This window comes from Pteropus vampyrus, unplaced genomic scaffold (assembly GCF_000151845.1).
Source record: "Pteropus vampyrus isolate Shadow unplaced genomic scaffold, Pvam_2.0 Scaffold222, whole genome shotgun sequence".
Classification (NCBI taxonomy): domain Eukaryota; kingdom Metazoa; phylum Chordata; class Mammalia; order Chiroptera; family Pteropodidae; genus Pteropus; species Pteropus vampyrus.
This window is the reverse complement of record NW_011889003.1, coordinates 1,863,075-1,885,517: the sequence shown is the minus strand read 5'-3', so window position 1 is coordinate 1,885,517 and position 22,443 is coordinate 1,863,075. Positions and strand designations below refer to the sequence as shown.

Here is a 22,443-nt window from a genome sequence, read left to right as displayed (position 1 = left end):
TCTTAAGTTAAGCCTTTCTGTACTTAACTGGACTGATCAGAGTTTTCCACTGGGTATAAAACCTCAAGCTACAGATTTTCTGAGCCATTCAGCCATTGTCCAAGCATTGCTTTTATTTTTCATATGATTGTTCCTAATTTTAAAGCCCCTTCAGTTGTTTATTTTTTCCTATTTCTTAAATTATCAGAAGTTATATCATCCATGAGTATAATGAGTTTGGTTCTAAGCAAATTTACTCAAAACTGACATATGATCGAAAGCTGGATCTTCCTTATAATTTTCAACTTTCACAATAAAATAATATTGGTCAAAGTTATATTCTATATTTCATATTACTCTCATTATATGAGTTATTAAGTAGTAACTGTTTTTCCTTAAGTAACTTTTTTCCACAAGAATTTATTATCTTTAGAGGTTATTAATAATACTTGATTATAAATACTTGTAATATTACCCCAAAATAAAATGCATATGCTATCTTACCTTTGTGGAGGAGGGACGCTGGGTGACCATGACCTAGTCCTTCCTATAACATCTACTCGGTGAGGAGACCCTGATGGTGAACAATGGTTTGATGACATTACTTGTTCTGGCACTGATAATGTTGAGCTTTGAAGATCTCGACCATTGTGTCGATAGTCTGACGGAGAAAAAATTAAGTTTATAGTTATCTACACACTAAGTCCTTTTGTATTTTCTACATTACTGAAAAACATGTTGGTGAAGTTGAAAGGTTTTGCATATGTTAAATGTAAACATAATGAATAAAGCATAATACTAAGACAAAATAATATTTTGTAAACACTTAAAAAGGAATGACAAATATTAAAATATTTAGATAGCTACTATGTCCAAAACAGTGTGCTAGGGTAGAGTAAAACTTTTATATACAATTAATTATCTTCAATAATATACTCAAGTTTATTCTGAAAACATTTTCATCTTTTCAATGACCTAGGGAGAGCTTCAAATGCTTCTCAACAACTACAAATATTTAAAATTATTAACTTCACAGGAAGTTTCTAAAAGTCAACAGTTATTTCTTTAAGAGATAAGCAGTATTAGAAAGCACTCTGAATACCATTTGAAAAACCTATGTATTTTTCTTATAGTATTTGACAGGGCTAAGAGACAAAAGAAATCTGAGAATAAAAATATGACAAATTGTAGGAGGAAAATAGCCCAATGATTTAATACACTTAGACAAAGTGTATTAGAGGTGATATTATTCAGATGAGTCCTAGAAAGCAACTGATATTTGATAGACATGGAGAAAAGTAGAAAGAAATCTAAGTTGGAAGAAAAATAGCAGTTCAATGTGGGACATCAGTGGGAAATAAGCAGTAAAGGTTAAATTTGACCCAAGTTGTATATACCTAAAATGTCATGAGGTTTGTAATGGAAAGAGCCTGAAAATTTCTAAGCAGGAAGTGACATCACCACCACCATTATCTTCACCATGCTCATCATGGCTACTATTAATTGAACTTTTACTATGTGTTAGGAACTCTGCCAGGAACTTGACAAAGTGCTCTGCTTCAACACTTGTATCAGAAGGAAACTCAGAAAAGGTATTGGTTCATATCTGATTTTTCCAACATGTTAACGTTTTCCAGTATTATTTTAGGTTAGTTTCCCTAGAAATAGAGCAAGAGCTAAAGATTTGGGTGCTTATGAATAATTGAAGGAGCGCTCTCAGGAGAAAGGAATTAGCAGAGCAGAAGAGTGCGTGAGAAGAAAGTGAACAAAAATGTGGTCTCAGCCCGATCCCATTGGAGGCTCTGGAACCTGAATTGCCCCAGAATTGCTCCAACTTTGAGGCAAAGGTCCTGGACATCTGTACTTCTATGTTGGTTAGTCACTGTCACTGGCCAAAGACTGTCAGTGGGGAGTAGGTGAACTGTCAGTGGGGAGTAGGTGATGTGGGTTTTGTCTGTCTGAGGCCAGTTCTCTGGAGAATAGGGCAGCTGTGAGTTATTAGCAACCAACACTCATAGTAGCTGGGGTAAAGAGGATATGGGTGGGGTACCGACAGTGTCTACTACCACACCAAATAATAGCAACTGAATGCAAAGTACACTGACACAGCCGGATGCAGCAAGCCAGAGAAATACAGAACCATATGTGATGCTCATTCATTCCATGTTCCTTCCTCTTGCCTCACTTTGGTCACAAACTCTGTCTTAGAGGTGCTTATCACATGGGTTCTTCCTGATGTTCGTAAATAGTTCCCAATACCATAACTTTTCAGACTTATCCTCCTTTCCATGTAGACCGATTCCTTCTACATAGGCACTTTCATTTTAAAGTCCTATATTTAATATTTTATTGCTTAAAACTTAATATGAATTTTTAATTGTGCTGTATTTCTATTTTTAGTGTTTTGATTACAAAGCTGCATGGGTTTTGAATGATCTTATCTAAACTGTTTTCTCCAGACATCCTGTTGCTTTTAGTGCATGATTTTGCAGATCACCAGGTTTTCTTTCAGGAATACACAGACATTGTAATAGAAATGACTGCAAACAAAACATTATCCCCATTTTACAGTTGAAGAAACTGAAATTTACGTTAAGAAATTTACATTAAATATAAAATACTAGGGCTAGGATTTAAAACAAGATCTATCTGACTCTGATGCTCTCATTGTATTCTAATTACTCATGATCTAAGTAATAATTTAGGAAGATGAAGCTGACAGCACTATATAATTCAAATCACTGGTTAGAAATGTTGCAGCAAGATTAACTGCTCTTATAAAACTTAGAAATGCACTGTTTAAAAGAACTCTGAAATGATAGAAATATTCACTATCAGCACCGTCCAATATGACACACATGACTGTTGAGCACTTGAAATCTAACTAGTGTTAAGGAACTGAATATTTAATGTATATATTTTAAATCAATTTAAATTTAAATAGCCACACATAGCTAGTGGCACAACTTTGGAATATGGCAATTAGTAATGGCAACAAACTAAACAGAAAAAGTCAATACATTCATTCAACAAATATTTATGAGTGTATGTGCATGCCAGGTATTACTCTGTGTGCTACAGTGAGCAAAACCAACAAAAAGCCTTGCCCTTGCAGAGCTTAAATTTTAGTTGAAGAGTTATAAAGACAAATAAAGGCTCAATAATTACATATATTTGAAGGTGATTAGGTGTTATGAGAAAAATAGAACAGGATAAAGGGAGATCAAAAATACCAGAACAGTGGTGGGGGGGCATTTTGCAATTTCATATAGGGTGGTCAGGGTAGGTGTGTATATATATATATATAGGACTCACTGAGAAGTTAACGTTTCAGAAAGACTTGCAGGAAGTGGGATGTTTTGCCAAGCGGATATACAGAGAGGAGGGTTCCAGGACAAGTAGGAAGGCGCCAAGATAGGAATAGATGTGACATGTTCACAGAACAGCAAGGAGAACAGGGCTCTTGGAGTGAAGCAAGTGATGAAGAGATCAGAGAGACTGAAGGAAGGAGGAAGATCACTGACGGCCTTTTGAATTGTAAAGATTTTTGACATTTAATCTGAGTGATTTTAATCTATTAGAGGATTTTGAGGAGAAATTGGACATGATCTATCTTTTTCTTTTACAGGATCACTTCGATTGAAATTGGACATGATCTATTTTTTTCTTTCACAGGATCACTATACTGAGAACAGACCGAAAGGAAGGCAATGATTCTAGCAAGAAATGACAGTGGTTCAAACTAAGATAATAGCAATGCAGATGAAAGTAGTCAGATTCTGGATATATTTTAAAGGTAGAGCCATCAGGATGATTTTGTGAATATTAGATGTTGGACATAGTAATAAGAGAAAGGGACAAGAACAAACCTAAAATTTTAAATCAAGTAAATAAAAGAATGGAGTTGTCATAAAAATATATGGTTCGGTGGGAAGATCAGGAGTTCAGTTTTGGATATAGTAAGCTGAAGATATCAACTACTTTTCCAAGTGGAGATGTCAAATGGGCAGAAGGGAAAAAAAAATTTAGAGTACAAATAAAAGGCCTCAACTGGACATTTGGGAGTTTTAGCATACAGATGCTATTTAAAAACATGGGACTTTAAACAGATGTGATCACTAGGAGAGTGAGTGTAGATAGAGACTAAGTCCAAGGATGGACTCTGGGGGTACTCTAATATGAATCTGTAACATTTTGTAATTACATACAGGACCAAAATACAAGGAAGAAATAAATGAGTTATAACTTTTGATAAATCTATGAGGAAGTTAAGAGTATACCACAAAGAGTAAGAGACGTATAGTAACATTTACCAGGTTTTGGGGAGAGATAATAGTATTTCAGGCATATAGGCAGGCACACAATTATACATATGGACAAGAATCTTGGGAAAGGCGTTAGGATTTTGTTGATAAAGATTAAGAGTCATTTATATTCTATATAGAGTATATACGAGTATATATACAGAAAAAAATATCTCTGACTACAGAGTTTAAGCAAGACTATTGAGAAAAAAATGAAAAGTTACTAAAAGGAGAAAAACGAATAATGCAGTCACATGGCGATTAAAAAGAAATATAGAATTTTAAGATAATATTCATGATTAATAATGTAAAGTGCTACTCAGAAGTGATAAAAAATGAGTACTGGTGATAATGGATTTATGAAATCAGGAGATTATAAGTGACTTTCAAGAGCTAATTATCAAAACCTCTCTACTTTCCCAATGGAAAATAAATTATTTACATTTGTAAATTGTTTCAGGTCACAGTAGAAGATAATAATAAAAATTTATGTGGCTATGGTTAATATTATATATATGTATTCCATTTATTCGTGTTGTGGGGTGAGTCAACTGGTTCAAAGAATAGTTAGTTTTTAATTATTCCCATTCTCCTTACTCAGTATACCATGGGGGAACAGGGGAGTTGGCAAAATTCACATCTGGAATTGCTTCTCTGAGAAACTTAAATTTCAATTTCAATTTACATGGAAGAATAATATTAGTGATGCAAATGTCAAAATGACCTCTGACTTGAGTGAATCAGAATAAACAAAATAAAGAGCACATGGTAAATATTACTTCTGGAATAGTTAATTTTCAAAACATCTGCTTTGTAAACTTGAAAAAATTTAGTAAAGCTGTAAAAACCAGTGGTCCCCAACCTTTTTTGGCACCACTGGCCAGTGCTCCTATAAGAATCTAATGTCTGATGATCTGAGGTATAGCTGAGGCGGTGATGCTAGCACTGGTCCATGGCCCGGGGGTTGGGGACCCCTAGTCAAAACAGTTCATTATTGAGAAAAGACAGCTTAGGTTAAAAAATGTTATGAATGGTTTTAACTGATAATCTAAATTTGACAGATATACAGTCTGCAATTGGAAACAAATCTCTGCATACGGGCAACAAAGTATTAACAGATTTGCTGGTGCACTGACTTTTACTATTTGCTTATAATGACAACATAAAGGTGGAGGAGGGTATGTGGTCCTGTGTATATGTATATATGTAAATTGCATTTGAAATTTACATATATACATGTGTATATATGTATATACAAATTAAGAACAAATTCACAGAGAATACAAAATTATTTGCTTGATCTGGTGGTCAAATTATTTGATAAACTATTGATTGAAACATTTATTCTCTATCAAAACTAGTTTTAATGATGGAACTTTAAACCAAAAAGTAATAAAAGAAAATGTAAAAAACTTTTGTAACAGAATTAACATATGTTTAAGTCTTAGTTGTCATGACACTTATGTAAATATAATTGATACATCATTTATTAAAGTTACCAGCCTATGAAACGATAACATTTGAGAAACTACAATACCATAATCGTGATCTTGATATTCATAGAAAGAATATGGAGATGACATCAAATTTTTAATGGTGACAGAATTCCCAAATTTGATGTCTTCTCCATATACTTTTTATGAACTTCAAAATAAGGATTATGGTATTGTAGTTTCTGAAATGTTATTTTTCAAATGTATTATTATAGTATATGTGAAAAAACTCTCTCAAAATAACACTGCATTTCAAAAAAGCAAAATATAGGATATTACACACCAGTCTTTTCTAATAATGTTGAAACAAGAAAAAATAATTTTTCATGATGTTGAAAAATAATGAACCCAGGTTAAATACTTTGAATTATGCAGGCTTTTAGACAGTATTAACCCAAATAATGAAAGATTCCTATGAAGCTATTTTTCAAAAAATACAATCCCTTTAAAATAATAAAATGGAAAAATAATAAAATGATCCTATTTTTGCCACCCTAAAAAGAGAAAATGAAAGAATTGAGATGTCCTAAAAATGATGTCAACATGAAGAGCTTTAATGACCTGAAGGAAATATTTTGGATAAAGAAAACCTGATGTAGCTATACATTAGTAGAGAAAAAGTGGAAAAATCAATTATTAAAGGAATAGAATACAAATAGAAAAAATTGTAATGAAAAGAAACATTTTTTATAATATTGAGTATAATGTGTATATGCAAAACCCTTTTTTCTAGAATTTATCTTTAAAATGGATATTTACCTGTTTTAAATCATCAGATAATTTATTATTATAAATTACTGAATATATCATAATTTCAAAATGTAGCTGTACCTAATACTTAATCAACACAACAATGAAAAAATTTTCATGAAAAGGTAATTCAAATATTTGATATTTGGATATGCTGGTGATGTCAAAAAGATTTTTTCACATTGTTAGTGCAGTATATAAAGAAGGTTCTATTATACAACTTCCCAAATTTATAGTAAAATACTTATTATTTAGCAGTTTAAAATAGAAAATTTATAAGTACTCATTTATCTGACATCTTTCAATAAGCATACTCAATCTAACAATTAGTACAGATATTGCAGCAACTAACTATTCAGGAGTTTAAATTCTCATAAGGTTTTTAGAGGGGTAAAGAGGCATGTTGTTACTTTCTCGTTTTACTTATTTATTTACTATTTGTTAGTAAATAATGATGAATTACAGTTCCCCATTATTATAAATTCTGAAATTCTTACCTGATACTACTCCAATTCCATCATCACAGTCATAGTCAGAGACTTCACTATCACTTATTCTCTTCGACCCTATGAATTAAACAACAGTAATAATTAAAATTGCTGATTACTAAGGAGGGAGAAAATACCCTTGCCGACCTGAAAAACAAATAAATGGAACACTTGAAAATAAAAAATATAGAGATAAGGATATAGTCAATAACACTGTAATAACTATGCATAGTGGCAGGTGGGTACTAGACTAAACAGGGGATCACTTCATAAATTACATGTCTAATCACTATATTGTACACCCAAAACTAACATAAAATAATACTGAATGTCAACTGTAATTGAATAAAATAGATAAAAATACAGAGGAAAGTAATTATTAGCTTACAAACACATTTTCACACATATTTCATAATTAGAGATATGATTCTTGAAATAAATTATTCTTGAAATGTATAAGATAAAGTTCTTAAATGGCTTGAAGTTTGAAATAATATGAAATACTAAATAAAATATGTAAATGATTTGATGCTGATAAAATTTATTGGACAAAAACCCAAGTCAAAATAGCTAAGTCACGTCAGTTTTAGATGCTCTTATACCAAGGCACTTAAGTCTAAGTAAACTTCAAAACACAATACATTCTTTCGAATGCATTCATATGTCTTTTTCTAATATGCATGACTAATAAATTAAGTGTACCCAATTATTTATTTTTTCATACTCATGAAGAGGAAGCATAATTTAAGATATCTCAAATATCCTTTTATTATTAGTTTATTTATTGTCTTGAGAAGAAAATGAGAAATAAATCATCCAGAAATTGATGACTATATCTAAATTTTGAAGTGTTATGTTTTCTAAGAAACATTTTGACAAAACAGCAAAAATTATTTTAAGTCAAGAGCTCTGGGTATATTTTCACTGCAAAACAAATCTACAGCAAAATTTTAAAATGTTTATCACGCTATGGCAAAAACAGCATTGAAACGAATTTAGAACTTTGATGGCTAAAGCAGATGGTGTCTTCACACTTAATTATGAAATATATCACATACAAACAAACAAGCTATAATTCGTGTTTTAATATATCTTTTCTCTACGTGTCTTAGCAATAGGCACATTCTACACAATAGAATCCTTTATTAAAGCATTTTCCCTTCTTTAGTATCAGAAAATGATGACAAATGAAGTGTTGCTATTTCAAAAAATGACTTCCTTTGTCTACTTACATGTTATACCTTAAACAGACTAAACTCAGTTATCAGAAAATAAATGCTTTCCTATAGATTGATAAAACACTGAAAGCTCTCATTGTGTAAGGTGCCTAAAGTAGCAATATTTAAACATTCTATGAATGCCCCTACAATATTAGAAATACTCTATGCAATTTTCTTTGTTTGTTTGTTTTAATCCCTGCCCTCTTGAGAGAGGGAGAGTCTTTGTTGCCAGAAACTGCGTTATTTTTTTTTCTCTCAGTGGTAAGGCAGAAGAAAACTATTTGCTTTGATCATGTAGTCCCACTGAATGAGCTCACTATTTTCCTTCAAAATCCTTATCTCATAAAACTTTAGACCCAATGAAATCTGAGGCTGTTATAGCCCCAATTGATATGGAAAATACAATTATCTAACAACATCCCAACGGACTAGGCATATAAGGGTTTATAGAATTAGGACGTATATTCTAAACAGACTGGGGAGAGAGGAGGGATAATGGATGAAGCTATTGAGAGATTAAGAATTGTTACTCAGCTTGTAACGAGGTTTCACCTTGTAAATGCTTAAGAACAGGATAATGATTAGTTTAATATGCCAGGTACACTACAGAGCATAAATATTACATGCTTTTGGTATTGGTCAAGAATCGGATCTACCACTGGTGTAAGATAATGACATCTGCAAAAAATTAAGTTCATTTTTATCAGTCTTTGTGAGTGGTCTTGTGTGTTTGTGCATGGGGTATGAGGGTAAGGAGTATATTTGGTTTGTAAATGTTTGTAAATGTTTCTTCCTTCCAAATTTTTGATTACTTTCCAAAATGGAAGTCTTGATCTATTTTGCTATTAATTCTATGGAGGTTATATATATTGCAATTAATTTCTATTTGGATCTTTTATCACATTATGATGAATTCAAGAACTTGAGTTTAATGTCCTTGAATGTACTGATCTTCTCTTCTAAAAGCAGTGTTCGGTGTCCTGTTTAAGAATATTTTCCTGAACTTATGAGGAGAGATATTCTATTTTCTTTTGAAAGTTTAAATTTTGCTTTTAGCATTTACATCTTCATCCATCTTGAAAACGAGTTAATGTATGGTATGAGAAACAATGTAACTGCTTTTTTACATGGATAACATATTTCAGCATTCTTTAATATTTCCACCTTTCCCCAATGATCTGCATGTCACCTCTGTCATACCTAAATGTATCTTATTTGCTAGCATCTGTTTGGTGCTCTATCTTTTTTTTTCTTGTACGGGCTGTTTATCCATAAACCAGTAAGTCGCTGTCTTTGTCATTATAACATTATGTTTGAAAAGCGAATCTATCATATTTTGGATCTTTCTTCTTTGTTCTTCCATATCAATTTTAGATTAGGTTATCAAATTGCACAAAAAGATCCTATTGGGATTTTGAACTTCTTTGAATCAATATATCAATTTAGGGAATTTCGGCATATTATAGCACTTTTATTATTAGCCATGAACATGGCAATCTCTCATTTTGGCCCCTCAAACTTTCCACATTTGTTGGATTTATCCTTTGTATCCTATAATTTCAATTCTATAAGAAATACTGTTAAAACTGTTTTCTAACCTAATTGCTCATATACAGATATATAATTTTATTTAAAATAATGTTAACTTACCACCTTGTTAAAGTCTCTCTCTTTTTATACTTCTAATAAATTTATTGTGGTTTAATTTCGATTTTTCTATGCAGACAATCTTTCTTCCTAATCATAATGCCCTTTTTCTTTTTCTTGTCTTTCTGTGCTGATAACACAATGTTTGCTGAAAATAAGTAGAGAAAATTTATATTCCTTTTTAAATTCTGATTTTAAATAGAATTTTTCTAATATTTCTCCATTAAAAATAATATCTGCTGAAGTTACATTTCATAAATTCAGTGATATTTCATTAAGGATTTTGCAGCTGCATTTACAAGTGATTCTGGCCTGTTAAGTTCCCTTTCTTATACTAACCTTATGGTTTAAAATTAAAGTTACTTATTCTGTTTTTAAGTATGTGTAGTATGACATATTGACTCAAGGTGCATTGTTACATTTTTATAAAAATTTTTCACTTCATCTAAGTTTTTGAAGTCTTTACTAAAATATTCATAATTTTATATTATATGTTGATTTTCTGATGTATCGATTATGTCTCTATTTAAATACTGCACTAAGTCCTAAGTCTTTTAACTTTTTCTTCTTAGGTTTATAAGATATTTACCATACATCATTAATATAAGACAACACTGAATGAATGCATGACAACTGCACAGATAATGAATCTTTTCAAAAATGCTAACTAGAGTATGTGTCTTCTTAAAACTTTCAAATGTTTGTGTAATTTATCTTTTAAAAAAACTGACATAGTAACACTCGAGTTGAAGAAAACAGACTATATTATGCTAATTTTTTGAAATTTTTCAAAAATAAATTATTAATAGCATATTAATAATTTTTACAAATGTTTCATAGATATAATGAAAGAATATGAATTGTTAGGTACAGAGGTCTTTATTTGACTATGAGATTCAACTCATTAATTGTGTAGCTTATTCTTTTGTATCTTCCCCAAAGTTTTGTTTGCTTGACTTAGCAGTGACTGAGAAAGAATTATATTGGAATCTCCTTCACTGTGGTAAATTTGTTGATTTTTCTCTTTAGTTACTTTATGTATATTGAAGTAATTTCATTTATGCAGGAAATTTAAAATTATTTCAAAAGATGTAGAAAAATCCCTTGAAAAAGTTTAACTCTCATTTATGATAAAATGTCTCGGCAAACCAGTAATAAGAAAGCTTCCTCAAATTTATAAAGGGCATCTATAAAAAACTCATAGCTAATAATAAACTTAATTAGGAAATATAGAATGCTTTCCCCCAAGACAAAGAATAAGCCAAGAATGTCTACTCCAACCCCTTCTATTCGACACCATACGTGCATGACAGAAAATACAAGGAAAATAAATGAAAGATACACAAATTAGAAAGCAAGAAGTAACATGACCATGTAAATTAAAAATCCTAAGAAAGCTACAAAAAACTTCAGACTAACAAGTCAATTTAGCAAACTGCAGGCTACACAGTAAACATATAAAAAGGAATTATATTTCTTAGAGAACAGCAATGAACAATTGGAAAATTAATTTCAAAACCACTATCATTTACAAGAATATCCAAACATGTGAAATACTTAGGAATACATACAACAAAAAATGTGTAAAACATATAGACCCCAAACCACAAAACAATGCTGTATTAGTATCCTAGGGCTACTGTAACACAGTATCAAAAACAGGGTAGCTTAAAAGAAATTTATCGTCTCACATGCTGGAGGGTAGATGTTCAAAATCAAGATGTCAGCAGCACCATACTCTTTCTGATGACTCTAGAAAAGAATCTTTCCTTGTCTCTTCTATCTTCTGGTGTTTGCAGCAATTCTTAGCATTCTTTCACTCATAGATAGCATCACTCCAGACATATGGCCATCTTCTCTCTGAATATCTTCATATTATCTTCCCTCTGTGCATATCTATCTGTGCTCAAATTTCCACTTTTTATAAGAACACCAGTCATATTGGATTAGGGCTCACCCTAGTGATCTCAAAAATGAAAACTTGATTACCTCTGTCGAGACTCTATTTTCAATAAGGTCACATCCCAAGGTACTGGGGGGGGGTTAGGACTTCAATGTATATTTTGAAAATTGATGTATACAATTCAACTCATAGTAACTGCTAACAAACTAAAGAAAATTTAAATAAATGGAGAGATTTTTCTGCAAAGTCGAAAGCCAAATATTATTGAAATAACATGGTCAGGATGAGAGAAAATAAAAGGCATTCTAGAATTTTATATATAGCTCAAATGAACAAAATGACAATAATTATAATGATTACTAATTTGGGGGCAAGGATAAATTTCTGGTAGTAATATGTCAAATGGTAGGGGTGATGGTGTGAGTCAGATTTTAAATTTTTTATATGGTTTAGGGAAAAAGATAAGAGTTGTTAAATAATGTTATTTCCTTAAGTGAGCATGTTATAATTTCAGTAGTAACTATTAAAGAATAGAGATAAAAACTAAAAGAGTGCATGGTATACTAAAAATAGTATAATGACAATATATTTTTAAAAAAGGATTATCTATGAGCATTTGTTTGTGTATGCACAGAATATCATTTAGTTCATTCAGAGTTTGTTGATTTACCTGGATTTTGCCAAATGCTTTTTCAGAATCTCTTGAGATAATGATTTTTTTCCATTTTAATTTAATATGGTGAATAACATTACATTAATTTTCAAATTTTAAACTGCATTTCTGGGATACACAGCAATTGGTCACATTTTATTACTCTTTTTATGTACTGTAGAATACAATTTGCTAAATTGGCTAAAATTTTTATAAGGTCTGTATTTTTCTTTCTTTTACTATCTTTGTCAGGTGTTGGTATCAGGATAATGCTTGTGTCATAAAATGACTTGGGAAATATTCCCAACTTTATAATTTTCTGGAAGAGTGTGTAGTCATTATGTAGTTATTATACTTTCCTTAAATGTTTGTAGACCTCACTGGTGAAGTCATCTGGGTCTTCAATTTTCTTTGTGGGGAAGTTTTAATTACACATTCAATTTCTTAAATAAATATTGGGCTATTCAAGTATATCCTTTAGTGAGCCTCTCGTTTCTGTCTTTCAAGGAAATTTTATATTTCATCTTAAATGTATCAGCATAAAGTTATACATAATTTATCTTTACTTTCCTTTTAATATCTGTAGAATTTGTAGAGATATCAGCTATCCATTTCCTGATATTGGTAATTCCTGTCCTCTCTTTTTTTGTTGATCATTATTCCTAAAAATTCATCAATTTTATTGATCTCAGATTCAATCTTTGGTTTCATTTAATTTCCATGATTGCTTTTGTTTTTATTTCATTGATTTCTGCTCTTTCATTCATTATTCCCTTTCCTCTGTTTAGTTTAGGCATAATTTGCTGTCTTTTTTGTATTTTGTAAGTTGAAAATAGGTTATTTATTTGAGACTTTCTTTCTGGTAATATGTGCGGTCAGTGCTATTAATTTCCTCCTAAGTTCTGTTTAGTGCATCCCATGAATTTTGATATGCTGTGTTTTCATTTCATTCAGTTCAAAATAAATTTTAATTTCCGTTTTGACTTCTTTGACCCATGGTTATTTAAAGTGCGTTATTTAGTTTCTAAATACTTGAAGATTTTCAAGAGATTTTCTGTTATTGATTTCTAATTTAATTCTATTGCAGTCAGATAATATACTTTGTATGGCTTGAATACTTTTAAATTTCTTGAGACTTATTTGGCCAGGATGTGGTCTATCCTAGTAAATGTTCTGAATGTACTTGAAAAGAATGTATATGTTGCTGTTATAATGCTTTATAAATGTTAATTAGGTCAAGTTTATTGACAGTGTTGTTCAAGTATTCTACCACATTACTAATTTTCTGTCTACTTATTCTATGAATATTTAAGAGAAGAGTATTAAAATCTTACTGTAATTGAGGTTCTTTCTATTTCTTCTGTAGTTTTATCACTGTATTTTTTAAATTGAGATATAATTTAGAACAAATTTTAGTGTCCAATTCAATAATTTTTCATAAATTTTAAGAGTTGTGTAAACATCATCACAATCCAATTTTAGAACATATCTATCATCTCCAAAAGAGTCTTCACATCTATTTGCAGTCACTCCTATTCCTATCCCCAACCGGACCATTACTAATCTAATCTTTCACTACAGATTTGTCTTTTCTGTACACGATATATAAATAGAATCACACACATGGCCATTGTATCTTGCACTTTTTCAGCATAATATTTTTGAGGTTCGACCACACTATAACACATATCAATACTTTGTCTCTATTATAGTAACCTACTGTGTTTATTTATCCATTTACCAGCTGATAGATATTTGGATTATATCTATTTTTTGACCTTTATGAATAACGCTGCTGTAGATGTAAGTCCTTTGTCAAATATATGATTTGAAAATATTTTCTCCCAGTCTGTGGCTCATCTTTTTATCTTTTCAACGGTATCCTGAAACACAAACATTTTAAATTTTGATAATGTCTAATTTATCACCTTGTTCTTTTATTGATTGTGCTTTTGGTGTTGTATTAAAGAAACCTCTTTCTAATTCAAGGTAATGAAAATTTTTTGGTATATTGTCTTCTAAGATTTTAGTCTTTGCTTACAGTTAAGCCTATGATCCATTTTAAATTACTTTTGGGGGCAGGGTCTAAATTAATCTTACTGCATGTGGATATTCAATTGTTCCAACACTATTAAATAAAAAAGATGATTGATTCTTTACCCATTGGTTTGCCTTATATCACAGTTAAAATCAAGTGACCATAAATAGAAGGGTTTACTTTTGAATTCTGAATCAGGTTCTATTTGTTTATAGGTCTATCATTATGCCAGTACCACAATATTGTAATTACTGTAGCATTATACTAAGTTTTGAAATCAGACATTTTTAAGTCTTTGAATTTGTTACCTTTTTTGCTGTTCTGGATCCTATGCATTTTCATATAAATTTTAAGATCAGCTAATTAATTTCAGCGAAAAATTCTGCTTAGATTTTGATAGGTAATACTCTGAATCCATAGACCAATTTGGGAGAGAATTCCTATCTTAATAACACTGTCTCCCAATTAATGAATATGAAATATCTCTCAATTTTTTAGATTGTCCTTTAATTTCCTTCAGCAATGTTTTGTGATTTCTATAGTATACAAGTTTGTACTTTTTTTGAAATTTAATCAAAAGTATTTTAAAATTTTTATTCTATTGTGAATGAAAACATTTTCTTAATTTCCTTTTCAAAAAGTTAGTGGCTAGTATATATCCCTAGGAACTTAATGTTTTCCAAGCTCACTAAAAAAATCACTATTGTTAAGTAGGTACTACTACTATCTCTAATTCTTTTGGGTGTTTTTTTTTCCAGACATGGGTAGATTGCTCCATTCAAAAAATGACTAATATTTGGCTAGCACTTGACAAGGACCCTCTGTAGATCTTTGCAGTGCTCCCTCTGTATAATTCTCCCCTTTCACTAGCCTGTTCTGTGAATTCTAGTCACTTTGGTCTCCCTGAACTGTCAGCTCCATCTCCTTAACTCAGGGAGTCCACAAAGGCGACATCTGGATTCTCTTCTCCTATGCTGTTTGCAGGAAACTCTCTTAAAGTGGTAGGTGAAGGCAATTTAAGAGTTCAACTCATTTGTTTCCCTTCTCTTAGTAACTACTATCCTTAGTTGCCTGATACTCAGTGTTATTCAAACAACTGTTTCATTTACTTGTCCATTTTTGTTGTTTGAGTTAGGAGGTTAAGTCCAGTCCCTCTCATTCCGCCTTGGTTGTAAGTAGATATGAAACTTTAGTATGCCATTCCTGAGGCTTTTTGTAATTACTTCCTAATCTTACTCAAGAATATGAATTTTAAAAACACAGAAGCTCATTAGGCTAAATATATTTAAAAATATTTTCCAATTAAAATTATTAAAACCAAGGAAAGTTCCAGTGTTTAGTTAAAAAAATTAACATCAATTTAAAATATCCTGACATATACTCTGTGCATTTGTGAATTTAAAAAATCATAATATATTAGAGTAATTAAACTAAATCTATTAAATTTTCCTTCAAAGATATGACAAAATGGCTAAAATGATGAAAACTACAGCAAACATTTGTTTTAAAACAGTAGTTTTAATTATGTTTTAATTCAATATATTTAGAATTTTTAACCATACTCCTCCATAAGTCAAAAACATTGCAAATTGTATCCGCATAAATTCAAATTTTCTGAAATAGTTCACACAGTAACACAGTATATCCTAAACCATACTCCACTGATAAAATAGTAACATACTAAAGAAAATGATATTAGACACACTAAAATGATGTCACTATATTTTAACAAATGGTTTTTAATACCAAAAAAATAAAAACATAAACATGAAAATACTGGAAAAGTTCTATAGGCAGAAAAGGGTAGCTACTGACATTTTGTTTAGGAATTTAACATATGCACAATAGTCAGACAAAGGACATAACAACAAAACCAATTAAAATGTGCATATGAATACATGCATTAAACATTACGCATGCTAAATTTACCTGAATTATATGAACATAAGGCTTTATTTGGAAAAAAAAATGTTTAAATAATGTCAAAAATACATATAAAAATCTTTACATGTAAGAGAAATACTGAAATCTAATTTCTGCTTTATAGTATAAACCATGGTTTAGCATTATTATTTTAAAGTAAAAAAGGCCCTACTAATTCAGAATAAAATAAGATACATCATATCCAAATTAGTAAAAAATTCAAATTATAAACTGTTAGTAGAAATTTCAATTAAATGAAATAATGATAGTCTAATAGAGAAGTACAAATTAGTAAGAGAAGGTACATAAAATAAAAAATTAATAACGGACCTGCCCAACATACTAATGGTTATCAAGTACATAATATATGGTTATATAACATACCATATAATGTAAGAGATAATTGTTACACAGAAATTTAGCATGCAAGAAGCAACTAATGAATTTAAATCAAAGGAATTTTAGGAAAAAAATATTAACTTTGGAATATCTATTTTTGGAAAAAAGTATATTTTAAAATTAATTTCTTCTTGGAAGAGAAAATTTTAAAAATTTTCTGGAAACAAGTTAATTTTCTTGTTTAATAAAAAATACATATGTAGAAATCATCTCAAGTAAGCAGAATATAAATTAGATTTTTCTATGTATAAATATTTATAGTTTTAAACATACCAAAATATTAATAAATTGTTATCATATTAAAAGATGAGTAAATTATCATCTGACTATACATTGGAAATTTAAAGAAATGCATAAATCATTTTGCAGCAAAAATACCAAAGTAGTTAAAAAGATGCCATCAGTAGTTAAAAATGTAAATATCTATCCTGACACATCTAAGTTGTTTGACAAAAGAAAATAAATCACAGGCAAATAAAATAATAGGTTTATGAGTTATATAGAAGCTTAGTTCTTAATGTTCGATTAAATATTTTAAAGTTCTGAACTTAACAGAGAGGTAGTATGTTTGTCATTATTTTACATAATTGATTTGTCCCATCGGTTAACTACACAGTGGAGAAATTAAATAGAGTATTTCTAGGGAAAAAAAAAAAAACTTTATTCTGGCCACCACATAAAAATTTCTCAAGGACATAAGTATAAAATTTCAAAAGTTAGAAAACATAATAGTTTAATAATTTTATAAGTATTATAATATTTTATCCAAGATATTTTCATAAAGATAAACTGAATCAACTAGATTAAACTAGGATTTAAAAAAAAATCAACATTTGATCAACACTTACTATCTCTAACCATCAGTTTGCAAACTTACCTTAATGGTTTCATTTAAAATAAGTTAAATATAGCCATTATATATTCTATAAATACTCTTTTCTGAGTGTCTTTCCACTGGTTTCATACAGAGCTTGACTAAATAATCATTTGTTTTCTAACCCTTTAACATTTTAGCTTTTTACATTTAAATTTTGTTACATTTACATTTAAATTTTTGTTAAATTAATTTTTGTATACCTTAATATGAGGCAGTGGGGTGCTAGTAAGAGTTTAACAACTATCTCTATGAGGGAAACAAGCTTTAATTTCTAAAATTTGCTCATTTCCATAAGGTAAATACTCCCATATAAACATTTTAAGCTACCAGTGTCACTAAATGTAAAGAAAGAGATGTACACACTTGGCTCTAGTTCCAGCATACTGGTGGATAAAATTATTGACCATACTCATATTAAAATTAAAATCTACTATAATTGGAAATAATGATGCTAGTCAAAGTTGTAAAGATAAACTGAAAGTAAAAATACTAATAATACTTCAAAATATCAAGAAATCTCATTATATCACAAAGTAAAAGAAAACTGAAAGTAGCAATAATGAAGAATTGCATTATCTAAAATATAAAGACAATGAAAATAACCAAAGAAGAGAGAAAGTCACAACAATCCTTCTAAACTAGAAAAAAAAGATGAAAATAATATGAAAGATAAAAGTTTGTACAATCAATAGAGTACACACGTAAATAACTGATACTACAAAACTGATCAGAAGGTATGCAGCAAAAAATTATGGGAAACAAAGTACATATTTTGTTCCAAGCTGTGATGTCAAAAATTGCTGAAAGGAATTTTGAGGGAAGGTAGAGAATTATTTACATATCGTGACATTTACCAATTAGAGACCATTATGGTCATTGCCTAATAAGAATTTGTAATCTAAATGCAAGAAGACAAGACAAATAGAGGAAAAAGCCATCCTCCACCCCACCCACCACCACACCTAGTTCTTCCATTGCAGTTTTTTGCTTTCTTTAATATTGACTATGTAAACATAGTCAAACTTTTTCTAATTCCAAAATATTGAGGTTTCATTTATAAGCAAGGTAAGCATTTATTTATATGGCATAATGAAGAGAAACCCATCCTCTCAAAGCATATTTTTTCTCAGGATGTACATCAAGGAGAGGTAATAAATCATGTTAAGATGTTACTGTGCTGTTTCTTTCAGACTTCTACCCTCAGATCCTATTTAAAAATGATAAATCTCCTAATCCTCATCATACAATTTAAATATTATGTCTTTACCCTCCCAAACTTACTATTTACTTTTCTCATTTCCATTTATTGTAATCCTATTTATTCTTTCCAGCGCCTGTATTATTCTCTCATACTTCTAAATTACCACAGCACTCCACATAAGCTTACAATTTCAATGTTTACAACTCTCCTTCCTATATATGATTTTAAAAAACTGTACAGAGCCAAAGACTAAGTATGGCACAGACACTGGAAAATATATATTAACCTAATATTTTCCCTCCCGCATTTTAAAGAGGTAGAAAGTTAAAAGACTTTTGTGTTTCTTCGAATCATGGAAATTTGCTTTTTAGGGCTGAAAGCAAAGTGAGATGCAGACACTATTTTCCATACTCTAGTATTGTTAATGAGTGAGATGCTAGAGGAGAGAAAAGAAAGAAGGGTGCAGAAGGGTTAGAAAGAGAAGATGACCTATGCTAACAGTCAAGATTCCTCAGAATCAGTAAGGAGACAATGGTTAGACAACGGCCTTGTCTAACAATAGGAACCCAGCTTCTAGGATCTCTCTATAGTTCGGTAAAAACTGTTATACGTAGAGTTGGCTTCAAGTAACCATTGCTCACTGGGACACGTCAGTAAAGCTCTATAAGGATTAAAAATTAGTGAGTTTTCTCTGAATGTTCTCCTTTTTGAGAGTTTCCAAGAACCTCTGTTGAGAGGTATGAGTAGGTAACAAGAAAGAATAATGACTGATATTTCAGAAACAAAGGTATCTAAGAGTCACATTAAATATGACTTTTTTGTTGGGGGAGAGTATTACTTCACATACAAGTTTTGAATAAGCATTTTACTTGCTACTTAGCTACAATGTATCTTTGGATCAATCACAATATCGAAGCCATAAACATAACAGGTAACTAAATATTTGTTGATGTAATAAAAATAAAGTGGATTTCAAAAGAAAACAAGGGGAAAAAAGACATATCAAAATTATATAATACTATGTAAAATATTTTTAAAAATTTATAAGAAATTACATAAAATGTAAATGTAAATGAACTACTCTAATAAAATATAAATCTTGTCCGAATGGATCCAAGAACAGCAACTTTACAAAGTTTGTTTTCGAAAGACAAACCTTAAATATAAGGACACATAGAAGTAGAAAGTAGAAGGATTGAGAAAACTATACCATACAAAAAATATTAACCAATAAAAGTAGCTGCAGCAGTAGTGACAAAAAAGTAGGTCTTAAGGAAAAAAGGTTCCTAGATATAAAGAGAGATATTATGTAATGATAAAATTATCAGTTTATTAGGAAAAATGTAGCAATTCTAGACTTGCATGCATCTAATAACATAACTTCAAAATATATAAAGCAGGGACAAAATTTTAAAAAGTTAAATCAACACTCAGACATGGAGATTTTAACATATTTCTCTCAGTAACTGACAAAAAAATTGGACCAAAAAATCAGTAAAAACAGATTTGAACAACAAAATTAATAGGCCTGACAAATATGACATATTTAGAGCATGTACTGGAAAAAATAAACATTTTTTCAAGAACATTTACTAAAATTCATTATATACACCACCATAAAATGACTCATTTTAAAGATTCCAAATTATGCAGGGTATATACCTGACAAAAGGGGAACTGTGCTAATCAATATTAAAAAAAAATGAGAAAATTCCTAGAGTTGGTAAATTTAACAATATACTACTAAATAATCCACAGGTAAATGAAAACACCACATTAAATATTAACTAAGTATCCTTCTGAATAAATGAGAAACAAATTAATCCTAAACAAAGTAAAAGAGACAAATAATAATAAAGAAATTAATGGAATAGAAAACAAACACGCAAGCTAGAACACAAACAAAATATAAAGTTTACTGTTTGAAAAGACTAGTAAAATTGATACATCATTAGCAAGTCTGGCCAAGAACAAACACATGAGAAGGAACAAATTACCAGTATTGGGGAAAACGACATCATTATACATCTAATAGACATTAAATAGATAATAAGATAGTATTATGAATAATTTTATGAAAATATTTTTTAAAGACTAAGAGAAATGTTCAAATTTCATAAACAATCCAACTTAACAAATGTGACACAAGAAGGTATAAAATTCTGGAGTTCTAAATCTAGTAGAGAAGTGGAAATTTTAATTTAAAACCTACATGCAAAAATAAATGCCAAACCTGATGACTTAAGTGGTGAACACTTTTAAACCTTTAAAGGAATAACAACAATAATGTACATAGTCTTTCAAACAATAGAAAATTAGGGTATAATTCCAAACACTATTTATGAGGTCAGTATAATACTGAAACCAAAACTTGACAAAAATATTACAAGAAAAAAACAATAAAAGATATCAAATAGAAAATCATGGACATTTTAAAATTATTTTTATGAACTGAAGCCAACAGAACACTGAAACAAAAGCCAGTAAGGACGTTACCGAAAGGAGAAAATAAAAGACAATCTCATTCATGTAGATGCAAAATTCTATACATATAATTAGCAAACTGAATCCAAAGATAGATAAAATAATGCATCATGAGATAGCTGAGTTTATTTTGAGAATGCAAGATTACTTTAACATTTATAGACTAAAATAGGCTACATTTTTGACTAAAATAGGCTACATTTTTCACTAAAATAGACAAAGAAATATTATATGGTTATATCCATATATACAGAAAAAGCTGATACAATTCAACATCCATCCATTCATGATTAAAAACTTTCATCAAACTAGGAATAAAATACACCTTCCTGAATCTCTTAGGGTAGCACATATCAAATATAATGGGGAAAAAGTTAAAGTTTTTCCCAAGGAATGAAGAACAAAACAGATGCTAACTGCTCCTCAACAATATCACTTCCACTCAGCATCTTATTATAGGACCTAGCCAAAGCATTAAATAAGAAAAAGCAAAGCAAAGTATAGCAGTTTAAAAGAAAAAGGAAAAACTGTCATTATTCACAGATGACATAATATTGTAAATCAAAATTTAAAATAGTGTGTGAAAAAAGTTATTAGGATTCATTTAACACAAATAAATAATAATTTTTATTTCTGTATACCAGAATAAATTTAAATCAAATTCCTAGTTATAGGTCTAATTTTTAAAAAGTATACATTGAAACCTATTAAAATATCATTTAGAGATACACCAGATTTATGGATTGAAATTTCCCCTACTCCAGGAAGAGACTTTAGCTCTCCCCAAATTGATAAATGTAATTTGAATCAAGATCCTAGAGGGTATTTGTGGAAAATCATCATTTGATACTCTATTTGTTTGTAAGTGCAAAAAATTAAGATATTATTCTTGAACAATCTTGATGATGAAGAACAAAGCTGGGTTAGTTACATTACCGGATATCACAATTTATTATAGAGCTAAAGTAATTAAGACAATTTGAGATTGACTAAGAGAAAACTTGTCTAATTAAAAGGAATAGAGTTAGAAAACTTAACCACATATACATAATGTTTTTAATAAATGTGATGGATCAATGGGTATC

The 22,443-nt window shown here is 30.0% G+C and overlaps 1 protein-coding gene across 1 annotated transcript in view; it reads right to left on the bottom strand.

The window, feature by feature from the left end:
- RIMS2 (regulating synaptic membrane exocytosis 2) overlaps positions 1–22,443 on the bottom strand; it is a 579,688-nt gene that overhangs the window by 223,998 nt on the left and 333,247 nt on the right. The window contains exons 17-18 of the mRNA XM_011373284.2: positions 7,024–7,092; positions 484–640 (exon numbers count right to left, since the gene is read on the bottom strand). Coding sequence (XP_011371586.2) covers positions 484–640; positions 7,024–7,092 — 226 coding nt within the window. The remainder of the gene's footprint in view (positions 1–483; positions 641–7,023; positions 7,093–22,443) is intronic.